This window comes from Eublepharis macularius, chromosome 6 (assembly GCF_028583425.1).
Source record: "Eublepharis macularius isolate TG4126 chromosome 6, MPM_Emac_v1.0, whole genome shotgun sequence".
Taxonomy (NCBI): Eukaryota; Metazoa; Chordata; class Lepidosauria; order Squamata; family Eublepharidae; genus Eublepharis; species Eublepharis macularius.
Genome location: NC_072795.1, coordinates 90,517,197 through 90,529,786, shown reverse-complemented (window position 1 = coordinate 90,529,786; position 12,590 = coordinate 90,517,197). Strand labels below are relative to the sequence as shown.

General features: G+C 44.6%; 1 protein-coding gene across 1 annotated transcript in view; it reads right to left on the bottom strand.

The window, feature by feature from the left end:
* Positions 1–6,469: 6,469 nt before the first annotated feature.
* The window catches only part of FANK1 (fibronectin type III and ankyrin repeat domains 1), a 64,056-nt gene continuing 57,935 nt past the window's right edge, over positions 6,470–12,590 (bottom strand). Inside the window, exons 9-11 of the mRNA XM_054983791.1 lie at positions 6,796–6,873; positions 6,653–6,697; positions 6,470–6,567 (exon numbers count right to left, since the gene is read on the bottom strand). Of these exons, the coding sequence (XP_054839766.1) occupies positions 6,475–6,567; positions 6,653–6,697; positions 6,796–6,873 (216 nt within the window). The 3' untranslated portion in view covers positions 6,470–6,474. The remainder of the gene's footprint in view (positions 6,568–6,652; positions 6,698–6,795; positions 6,874–12,590) is intronic.

The window sequence follows — 12,590 nt, the reverse complement described above, 5'->3', positions numbered from 1 at the left end:
TGGAGAGGCCGCTCTCGACGCCGAGGTACTCGGGGGACGCGGTTTCGACCCCGACCTCGCGGAGGCCACTGAGCCAGCTCTTGAATGCCGTTCGGCAGAGGGGCTAGGGCCGGCCTTGGGGGAGGGCAACGGAGCGCCTCCGGACATGACCTTCTGCCACAGGGAGGAGTTCAGTCGGGCCTTGCGCTCCTGCCGGGCCTTGCTGGTGAAGCCCTGGCAAATCTTACAGGCCGACACATTATGGGTCTCCCCCAAACAAAACAGGCACAGTTCATGGCCATCGGTCTTGGCCATTTTCGTGTGGCATTGGAGGCAATGCTTGAAGAGAGCCTTTGAGGCCATCTTCAGGGGCACGCGAAAGGAAGGTCAAAAACAGTCCGAGTCAAATTACCGAGTCCACAACAAAGTCCAAAACGAGATCCGAAGAATAGTCGAGGTCACGAAGTCCAAAGTCAAAAGCCAAGCAATCAGTCAGAATAAAGCACGAAGCACAAAAAAGCACAGAGCAACGAAGCTCACGTTCTCTCCAAGCGGCGGCAAGAAGAGAACTGAGGGAAGGGGCCGTTGGTCGCTGGAGGATCACGTGACCGTTTGGGCGGGAAAACGGTCGCTGAGGCGCGCGACAAACGGCCCCTTCGGAGCCATGGAAGCTCTAGAAAATTCTCCGGCGGCTGGCCTGCGCCTGCGCAGTCCCATGTGTGGAGGCACAGAAGAACGAAGATGAACATTTATATTCCAACAGTGGGAGACTAGGCTAACAGTGTCATCTCTAAAATGCATACATATCTTAATCTGGCTCATAAGCGCATAATACACTTCCAAAGATGACCCAAGTGGTTTTGGTGCCCTAGGCAAACTAGGACGTCAGTACCCTTCCTATAGAAAGAAGGAAATCTAGACATAACATATTAATATATAATTTTAAACAAAAAATGAATTCTATCTAATTTGGTGCCCCTTAGAGCCTGGCGCCTTAGGTGACTGTCTAGTTTACATATATAATCTGGCTAGTCACATGCACTTTTAACCCATAATGACTGGTGCCAAAAAGTCAGTGGGTGAGGTCAAAAAAGTGCAACTACTTCTGCTCATGGACTAGATCTCCGCACACACCGCTTCCCTTCTGATGGATCCTTGTGACCTCTAAAGCTACTTTTGAGAGTCAAGAGATCCTTAGGAACAGTGTGGCATATAGTCTAAAGTGAGAATTGGCTTAAAATTTTGACCTCTTTTACATAAGCAAAAATACCCTTCTGTTTACAGGAGTATGGGTTTAACCTATTGCTTATTCCCTTACTGCAACATTGCAATATTTGGCTCTCTTATAATGTGGGGAACTCAGATAGATGTTACAGCATGTAGCCATGTGTTCATGATGATGAATTCCATTAATTATTGGGCTGTGTGATATGTAGGGTTGCCAGTCAGTGGCTGACACCAAGCTGTAGGCTGGGGGATGGGGTGGGGCAGCATCATGGCAACACTGTAAGTCACTTTGGGGGCAAACCTGGAAGTGATGTCACATTGCCCCTGCAGTGCCAGTTTTCCCACCATTTATTCCCATGCCATCATATGTAACAGTGTTGAGGAAGACAGCTGCCAGAATGGAGAGACCTAGCAGTCCTACAAGCACTCTGCAAGTACCTCTGCTGTGTTCCAGATGCAGGTTAGGATTTCTGCTGGTTTTCTGCCTAGATCAATGGCAGGTGTCCTGACTGAGTTCAATGTTGTTGCCCATTAGTACTGAGGATCCACTCACTGAGATTGGTTCTGAAGAATTTCAACATCCATGAGGAGGAAAGTCTTGTAAGGATTTAATGACTGTTGATGCATCGATGGGACAGTGCTAGTTTATACCTAGTTTTTTTTGCCTTGAGTAGGTTTATAGTGGTTCAGTAAGCAGGGTGCAACTAAAGCCCAGTATCATGTACAGATTATTCCCTGAGGGCAACTTTGTTGGATCAAATCTATTTTCCTTTGAATGATAGGGACCAGTTAAGACGGCCCACTCACAGAAATAAATAGTTCATCTTCATGGCTTCTGTGCAGTCTCACACTGGGCCAATCACAGAAAAGATTTCCAGAGTTTTCTAGAAGACTGGGACCGCCCCTCCGCTCTTTGGCACTTTCCCATCAAAAACATCACATGACCAGGAGGAGGGGCGCTATTCTCTCAGTTCTCTCCACTGGGGAGAGGATTTCCATTGCTGTCCTCTGCTTTTCTCTCATCTCCTCTTTTAGGCTGAGGAGAATTATTTCTTTTAGATGTTTTTAACCCTCAATACAACTAACATAGTGACATAGCAGCCTGGAACCATCAGTGTAATGGTTGGGGCTCATCAGCTGCTTCTGTTTTAAAAGACATGATAAACCTGAACCTCTAAGCCCAAAGCTTTTTGAAGAGAGTTTTTCCTGTCTGTTCCATGCATGCCCACACTCCCTTTTTCCTACCGGGGAGTGGTGCTGGCTCTTCCCAGGGTTCTCAATCTCAGTGCTGTAAGATTCAGCATTCATTTAGGAATATAGTTTTTTCCTCCGGACTGTTGATAGTTGGTTGACTGTTTCCACAACAAACCCCTTTTTTAATCTTACTAGTTGAAAAAGTTTCCTTTGCCCTTTCAGTCTTAAATCAATCCACCTTTTACTAAGATTGTTTAGTGTTTTCACTTACACAATTCCAGTTCTGTTCTGAAGAAAGTGGTCTTCAGTTTAAATTTTACACTTCATGGGATATACAAATTTGTTTTCTTCTTCCCTAGACAGAGCATATGTGCCCCATTGTCACGCTTCCAGTGCTCTGTTCTTCCTAGGGCATTCTTGTGATGCTGAGACTCTGAGATTTAGTGCCATCTCAGGGACAGCCCTGTGGTGTGGGGGCCCTACTATGAGGGTGTGCCTCAGTGTGGCTCCTGATCTTCTGCAAAACAACATTGTCATATTCTACTACTTTTTCATATTCTACTACTGCTGATGACTTTGGCAGATTTGGTCAGCTCCTTTTCCTGCACTATAGCAGTAGTCGCAGTTTTTTCTGGGTGACAATTTCTGCTCCTTGACTACTATATTGCACCTGTTAAGTGGGTAAGAATCTCTACTGAGGCTATAGCAGAACTTGGACCGTTCTTCTTGTGCTATTGACTATATTTGGGACTCAAAGACTCTAGACTTTCTTCTTCCTTATTGGATCTCCAAAGACATTTAAAGTAGGGGGTGTAACCCCTTGTTAACTTTTTGCACTTCCCTGGTGCTTCATTTTTAGTGTACAGCACTTCCATCTGTGGAATGAGAACACTATGGGTTTCTAACCTATGCCCCCTCATTCATAAAGTTTTGCAGTGTTAATGTGTCAAATGCCCTGGCCAGGATTCTCTACCAGAGATTGGATTTCAGCCCTCATGTCTCACAACACTATTAGTTTTATTAGTCATTCAGGCTCCAAGAGAGACGTGCCAGTAACCTCACACAACCCCTCCTTTGTGGGTTGGTAGAGTCTATCACACTCTTGCTTGAGTGCATGACTGTTCAATGCCCTTTACGCAGTATGGCTCTTCCCACCAGAGTCTGTTTTTTCCTTGCTGCATTCCTGCTTGTACTTTGGCAGGAACACTTTTAGAGCACTCCCAGCTTCTTTATAAAGCACGTCTGGGTTAATATCAATACGACACTAAGCATCTGTTGAGAAGATGGTCCTCCATAGTCTCTTACTTTAAGAGCTTCACATCCACCTCCTTCAGTAAGTGAGCTTGCAACTCTCCCAGTGTGGGAGTCTACAAAAGCCATGAAGATGAAAACACAGTTGCAATTACCCGTAACTGTTGCTCATCGAGTGGTCTTCTGTGCAGGTGCACACCCCTCTCTTCTGCCCCACTGTGAACTCTCTGGAACCTTAGTTTCGGGGGGGCTCTCCGGTGGTGGCATGGAAAGAACTGAGAGAATGGTGCCCCTTCTCCTGGTCATGTGATGTTTTTGGCAGGAAAGCACGAAAGGGAGGAGGGGCGCTCCTAGTCTTCTAGAAAGGTCTGGAAATTTCTCTGTGGCTGACCTACACATGTGCAGTCCCAATGTGTGCCTGCACAGAAGACCACCCGATAAATAACAGTTACCGGTAAGTGCAATCCTGTTATCCCATTGGATCCAGAATGCTCTAGGGGGACTTACAGTGCCATTCTAATCAAAGTTACAGTGATTAAGTTCATTGATTTCAATGGACTTAGAAGGGTGTAACTCTACTTAGGATGGTAAACATAAGAAATGTCAATGGTGACTATGTTGATGCCCTGATTACATGTTGGAATAAGGACTTGTCAGGGGCACTAGACAGGGCTGCTTCTCGACCCCCTGTCAAATCAGCCTCTCTCCCTCTGGGTTACTAGGAAGTTAGAAATGGTATGTTGCCAAAAAGCTCACACACAATCAAAAAGAACACACCATTCAGCCCATTTGCAGGTCTATGGAAGAGCAATGACGGTTGCAGAGACTTACTCTAGCATCACTGCATCAGCAGAATTTTGTCGAGCTGAATTTTTGACGGTATCTCATGATCTGTTAAAACCTTGATCTGATCCCATTGTAGAGGATTGTTCAACATGATGCTGTAACACATTTGCATGATTCTTTGCAGATAAAAATTCCCTTAGATAGTATTTGATTTAGATGCTGGTTTGCCTACAAATCAGTTGTCACGTTTCAGCCAAAGTACTTGCTTGTCAATTTTCTATGGGTAATATCAGATTATTCTCTCTGGAACTATGAAGGCCATCACTTACAAATTAGATCCTTGTTGATCTTAGCTTATTAAACATTGCAGGGACAAAGAAACAATTCTAATTGCCAGAATAATAGATTCATGCCCAATTCAAGGAAAGCGAAGTTCATCGTATTCAGGATGCACGGGGTGGGTGGGTGGAGGCCGTTCCACCTTCAACCCTCCGAGCGCTGGCCGGGCCAGCTGGGGGCTCCTCCTGTGCTAGGGGCGGCCAGCTAACAGAGCTGCGGCAAAGGAGAGCCCAGCTGGGGTCCACCCCCAGCTGGGGCTCAAAAGGTGGCAGGAGTGGGTTGCCAGCTCCAGGGGGTGAAATTCCAGGGGATTGGGGGAGGGGGAGAGCCTGGAGAGGGTGGCAATGGAGTCCACTCTCCAAAGCAGTCCTGTACTCCAGGGGAAGGGGTCTCTGTCAGCTGGAGATCAGTTGTAACTCCAGGAGAATTCCAGCTACCACCTAGAGACTGGGAAATAGGGTTGTCAGCTTCAGGTTGGAAAATTCCTGGAGAGGGTGGAGTTCAGGGAAGGATGGAAGCTTAGCTGGATATAATGTCATAGAGTCCCCTCTCCTAAGCAGCCTTTCAGGGGAACTGATCTTGGTGGCCTGGAGATCAGTTGTTATTTCAGACCTCCATCACCACCTGGAGGTTGACAGCCTGCCTTCGATGACAGAGCAAGTCAGGTGGAAAAAAGACTTTGAGGTTACAAGCCTCTCCTGCTTACTCGGGGGCAGAAAGAATCGCTGGCTCATGCAAGGAAGTCCACTCAAATCAGTAAGCAGAAACTGTTTACATTTGCAAATCAGGTGCCCTTCTTGCCTGTGTGCACCCTTCTTTTTCTGAGATAAATGTATTCACAAAGTGCCTGGATAGAAGTGGTGCAGTCACTGCTATTGTAGGGCTCAAGTAGATTCCCAAGTTCACTGGGGTCTTGAGTGTTCTTGTGGGAATGTGCTTAGATGTAAGCCCCACTGTGCACTGCAGCATTTATTTCTGCGTGAAGGCTCAGTGCTCTAAAGGGTCTTGCAGAAGGCTTTGCTCAGATGAGTGAAACTGTTGCAGCAAAGTATATTGGGAAAGTACGAGTCCCAGACTGTGAAGGACTTATTCTTGCCTATAAAGAATATGAATAGAGCAGCTGATCAATTGGTGCAATGGGCCTACTCAGCCTAGCCTAACTATAGTCCCATCCTAAAGAGAGTCACCCCTTTCTATGCCCATAGACTTCAGTGGACTTAGAAGGGTATGTTTAGGAGTGCACTGCTAATCTCCTTAGCCTTGACTGTTGGGAAAAGTGCTCCAATCTCTTGAGAATTTTGGATGATTTTTGGCACCCTTTCCAGCACTACATCCACTTTTTTGAGATAGAGCAACTAGAATTGTACACAGTATTCCAAATGAAGCTGCACCAGACTGCCATAGAAAAGCATCACAATATTGCCATGGAGGCAGCAGGGAGGCCCAGCACAGCGCATCCCTCCCAACCATTTGCTAGAGCCTGTTGCATTTTTTCACGCAACGGGCTTTGTTGCTAGTTACAAAATAATGCTGGTAAAACTCCTCGATAGATTTAAACTTCAGATAATAAGCTGGAGATGAAACAGAGCTAAAATTTTAATAAAAGCATCTAAGACTCTAAAATAGTCAAAAAGCTAAAAAGGAAAGCAACCAGAAGGCAGTCCTCATAGTCATCAACATCCTGATCAGATGAGGACTTCATTGACTTTCATCACGTAACTGTGTATCAGAGGATGTAGGAAGATCAGGCTTCTGCCTTACTTTGCTCGCTTCTATCAATGAAACCACGTTCTAAACAAAAAAGACGTTAACAGATATGAACAAATGCTAATAAATTTGATATTTGTAGACAAGTTCAATGAAAACATGTACATACCATTCTGTTTAAACTTCTAGCCATTTCCAAGACACCTTTACCATACTGGAAAAAAAATTACATGATGAATTTGTTATTAATTTTTTTGTAAAACTAGCATCCAAAAAAAACCAAAAACCCAACCCTGCTGTTATTGCTATTACCTCATTTTTAACTGAAATGTCTGCCCCGTTTTCTAGCAATAATTGAACCAGTGCTTCATGGTTGTTTAATGCTGCCACCTGCAAGTAAAAGCAGAACAAAAAATAAATAATTTCATTATTTATGCCTCCCTGAAGTTTGAGAATCTAAGGACTGCTTGACAATAGTCCAATTTTCCCATCAGAAGTCATTTGCATGTAGAAAACTGACAGAACCGGCTGTAACATTTAGTAAAAGCACACACACACACATTTGTTATGTCAGATACATAAAAGATAGAAATGCTGCTTTCAGAAACACCTGAAATAAACATCTAAGTTCATTGTATGTGCCAGCTACGTAATGGATTCCCCTCAGTTTCCCATACAAAACCGAATCCTGCGGAGGAAGTTTGTGTTGTGTGAAGCAGCTCTGTGTCAGAGTTTACATAAAAGAGTCATGTAGGTTTCTTTCCTTTCTTTTTATTCTGAGTATCTCTGTGATCATCTGTAATAAAAACACCATGCCTTTTGCACCAAAAATTAGAGCGCTTCTACTGGGAAGAGCCTCTCTGAATTATCTCCTGTAGTTGTTGATTGCATAAATTAAGTTTGTTCTTCTCCCATAAGATTGGAATGGTCTGTGTAGCCTAATAATTCATGGCTGATAGAAGCAGAGTCACTCTGGAGGATAGGTGGGCATCTCCTTATTCAGCAAGGATTAATACTCAGTAGATGCTGCATAACGCAAGCAGCATTACAAAGTATTAAATGGATCCTAATAAGAGCAAATATATTCCCATCTTTAAAGTTCCTACCTGAATAGCCTCTGACCAGAAAGTAAGTCTCCATGTGGCTACTGCTCCAGGAAGACGTTAACTTGCTCTCAGTTTTAGTGGTAACAGATGAAGGAGACTAAAGAGGAAAGCACTGTACTTTTCTAAACTGGCAGCTGTTACACCGCAAGCAACCTCTTCAGTGACTGGTAGGCTTTGACTGAATTACTGAAGAGGACTTAATTACATTTCATTGGCTTATCAGATGTGGGATGCAATGCGTGCTGCTCTAGGATGTTATAGCACTGTATTTATATGATTATTATTAGCGCTTTTATTGTATGTTTTTATCATATATATTTATTATGTTGTTTATCTGCTCTGAGCCCGCTTGTGGAGACAGCAGACTACAAACACACACACACACACACACACACACACACAGTTTAGGGTTGCCTTCCCAAAGTAGGGCTGTTTATTTCTCTTGACTCTATTACAGTACAATCATAACCATGGAGGTAAAGCAGCCAGGCTTTCTAGATAGCTAAGCAAAAAAGTTTTTAAAAACCCTAACAGCCAGCACTCAGGATTTAATAGGGCCACTTCATATGCTACATAGTGGCAAGACTGAGTTTGCTGCCACATACCTGTTTAAGAGGGAGCTACTGCCAATCAGAGCTCCTTGAAGAGCTATAAGGTATATGGATTTGCAAACACCTGTCAGTCACACATATGTTTTACATTTTTAGAAATACACTAAAAAAAGCTGAGGTACACTCCAACTTTTTTTTCAAGATCACTAGTCTCAGCTGTAAGATGTTTGTTGTTGGTTTGTATGTTATACTTGTTTAATTTCAATAAAAAATGTTTAAAAAAGAAAGAGGAAAAAAAGATCACTAGTCTCGGCCAGACATTTGGTAGAAATTAGACAGATTTGTCACAAAGGATTAGGAAAACAGAGTTTCGCTTACCGTAACTGCTGTTCATTGACATCTTCTGTGCAGACACACATGGGACTGCACACGTGCAGGCCTGCCGACCGGATTATTTTTTCCTAGAAAAAGTCCACCAGGGGGCGCTCGTTGTGCGCATGCGTGGTATTTCCCGCTCAAATGACATCCGGCGACGGCGCCCCCTCACCCTCAGTTTATCCAATGCCGCCGTCCAAATACCAACTCTGGAAGGACACAGCGGGGTAGGAGGGAGGGTTGTGTGTCTGCACAGAAGACGTCAATCTACAGCAGTTACGGTAAGCGAAACTCTGTTTTCATTGTCCGTCTTCTGTGCAGCCCCACATGGGAGACTAACAAGCTGCTTACCTTAGGAGGTGGGTGTGTCTCTAAAGGAAGAGAGATTGGAGAACCGCTTGTCCCACCGAGGCATCCTTCCTCTCCATGACGTCCATCGCATAGTGTTTAGCGAACGTCTCTGAGGAGGACCACGTAGCAGCTCTACAAATGTCACGCAGTGGAATCCCCTTCAAAAATGCAGCCAAAGTAGATTGGGCCCTAGTAGAATGTGCCTTAATCTCCAGGGGGCAAGGTAAGTTAGCATGAGAATAACAAGCTTTAATAGCCATCGTCACCCATCGAGATATAGATTGAGAGGTGGCAGCCTTACCCTGTCTAGGGCCAAAATAACAGACAAACAATTGCTTGTCCTTTCTAAAAGGAGCCGTACGGTGTAAGTAAAATAATAGCGCCCTCCGTACATCAAGAGAATGCAGGGCTCTTTCCGAATTATCAGAAGGGGATGGAAAGAACACAGGGAGAACAATATCCTGAGAGGTATGAAATTGAGTAGCCACCTTAGGCCTGAACCGAATATCAGGTCTTAACACTACCTTACTTTGATGAACCTTAAGGAACGGGGGGTCAAATCTCAAGGCTGCCAATTCACTAACCCTTCATGTTGAGGTGATAGCCACCAGAAAAGCTACTTTGAGAGACAACCATTTTAACTCACATGTCGCTAGAGGTTCAAAGGGGGCCTTCATGAGCTCAGTCAACACCAATGTGAGTGACCACTGCGGCACGATGTCCTTAACCTGAGGAAAAACATTATGCAACCCTCTCAAAAAAGATTTAGACAAGCTGTGAGAGAACACAGTCTTCCCGTCTATTTTGGGATGAAAAGCTGAAATGGCAGCCAAATATACTTTAACAGACAACTTAGACAATCTGTCATCTTTCAATGATAATAACAACTCAAAAATAGATGCTAACTGACAATCCCAGACATCCAATCCCTTGGGAGTAGCCCAAGCCTCAAAATGCTTCCGTTTAGCAGCGTATGACCTTCTGGTAGTGTCCCGTCTAGCATTAAGCAAAATCTCAGTTACTCTGTCTGACATTCCCTCCTGCCTAGAATATGCCAAGCCGTGAGGTTCAGTCTGGGTAAGTCGTGATACCACGTTCCCCTGTCTGACAGTAGATCCGGACACAGTTCGAATCGATAAGACAACCCCCGAGACAGCAGCATGACATGCTAGAACCAAGGTTGTCGAGGCCAGAACAGGGTCACTAGAATCACGAGATCCCTCCCGTTGAATTTTGCTGATGGTTCTGGATATCAACGGGAACAGAGGGAACGCATAGAACACATGACCCCTCCAAGCAATTTGAAAGGCGTCGTCAAGAAAGTGAAGACCTATTCCTCCCCTGGAACAGAATTATGGGGCCTTTTTGTTGCTCTCTGTTGCGAACAAGTCTATGTCCGGATATCCCCACCTTACAAACACTCTGTTCAAGTAGGTGTCTGTTAAAGTCCACTCGTAGTTGTCGTGTACCATGCGGCTCAATTTGTCTGCAACAACATTTGCGGTTCCAGGAATATGCACTGCTTGAATATGGATGTGCCTGGTCAAAGCCCATTCCCAGATATGAACCGCCTCTTCGCAAAGGTCTTTCGAGGTGGTGCCTCCCTGCCTGTTCAGGTAAAACATCGCAGTACTGTTGTCTGTGAGGACCTGGACTGATTTTTGTCGCAACATATCTGCGAAAGCGATAAGGGCATAACGAATGGCTTTTAATTCTAACAGGTTAATATGACATTCCCGTTCCTGATCGGTCCAAGGGCCATGAGCCTCAAGGACTCCACATTGTGCACCCCATCCCACCATAGAGGCATCAGTAGAGATGGAAATATCAGATTGTACTGGACCAAAAGCTACACCCTGAAGGAGATTAGACTCTTTAAGCCACCGCTCTAGGGAGCGGAGAATGCTTCTAGGGACTGAATATTTCTGAGAAGCAACCTCAAAATCATGGACAGATAGAAACCACAATTGAAGAGGTCTCATATGTAAGCGGGCAAAAGAGATGACCGCCGTAGAGGAGACCATGAGCCCCAACAACCGCTGGATAGACGCAGCAGGTTGGAATCTGCACCTCCTAAAAAGATTAACCATTCTACAAATTTTCTTTGCCCAATCACTAGGTAAGAATCCCTTATTAGCAATACCATCCAGCACCATGCCTATAAAGAGAAGTCTTCTCAAAGGAAGAAGAGCCGATTTGCCAAAATTAATTAGAAGTCCCAGGTGGGAACAGGTAAGTATAACTTTTCCAATTTGTTCCTGAAGGGCCTCAGCTGATGATGCTGCCAGAAGCCAATTATCTAAATAAGGATAGATTGTGCATCCCTGCTTCCTAAGAAAGGCCACTACAGTGGATATACATTTCGTAAAGACCCTAGGGGCGGTAGACAACCCAAAGGGTAACACTTGATATTGAAAAATCTTATCTTTGCAAAGAAATCTAAGGAATTTCCTATAATCGGGATGTATAGATATATGGAAATAAGCGTCCTTTAGGTCCAGGACAGTGAACCACATATCATCTGGCATCAACTGCAGTACAGTGTTGAATGTGAGCATTCTAAACTTTTTTACTCTAACAAATTTATTTAGCCTCCTCAAGTCCAAAATAGGACATACACCTCCATCTTTCTTATCCACCAGGAACATCCTGGAGTAAAACCCCAATCGAGAAGCCTGTGGGGGAAGTTGTTGAATCGCCCCCTTCTGTTGTAATGCCAAAACCTCCACTTGCAAATTGTCAGAGGGGGTTTGTTGCGAAAAATCAGGCAGAGACAATTCAGGATAATTTTCAAACTGAACTTTATAACCATTTGAAACAATGCTCAAAACCCAACTATCCTGCGTAATCTCGGCCCAGGCTGAAACAAACTTAGCTAGTCTGTCCCCAAACACAACAGACTGTTCGCCACATAGTCAGAACTGCTTGTTTTGACTGGAGGATTCCTTAGCAGCTGAGCTCTGCTGATTGCGACGGGGTTGATTATTAGACCTCCTACGCTGATAAGGAGCTGGAGCAGGTTGATAAGGCTTGTAGGACCCATAGTGAGGATACGGGTGGAACCTCTGATATCTACTGTGATAGCCCTGATAGTTACGATAGTGGAAACGTTGATCAGATGTTTGTCTGGATGGTAGAATACCATAAGATCTAGCAGTAAGGCAATCCTTACGCTTCTGTGAAAGGTATTCATCCGTCTTACACGAAAATAAAGTCTGCCCTTCAAATGGTAAGTTCTCCACCTTACTACGTGTTTCCACAGGCAAAGCGGTAGTGCGGAGCCAAGAGTGTCTGCGCAACACGATAGCTGAAGCTAGTGAACGGGCTGCAGTGTCCACAGAATCACATCCTGTGTTGATCTGTTGTCTGGACAAATGCAGAGCCTCGTCCATGATGACCTTTGCCAAAGGTCTCTGCTCATCAGGAAGCTTTTCAAAGAAAACTGCAATACGATTCCACAAGAAAATTTGGTAAGCTCCCATAATTGCTGAATAATTTGTGATTTTCAGATTCAATGCTGCCGAAGAATATATTTTCTTCCCTAAAGCATCAAGTTTCCTGCTGTCTTTGTCTGCAGGGATGGCATGAGTGCTCTGGCGTTGATGGGCCTGCATCTCCTCAGCGACCAGAGAAGACAGAGGAGGGGGAGAAAAAAGGTAAGGGCAATCATTGTCTCTAGTCTTATAGAGAGCCTCAAGCTTGCGAGAGGTCGGGTAAATGGAGG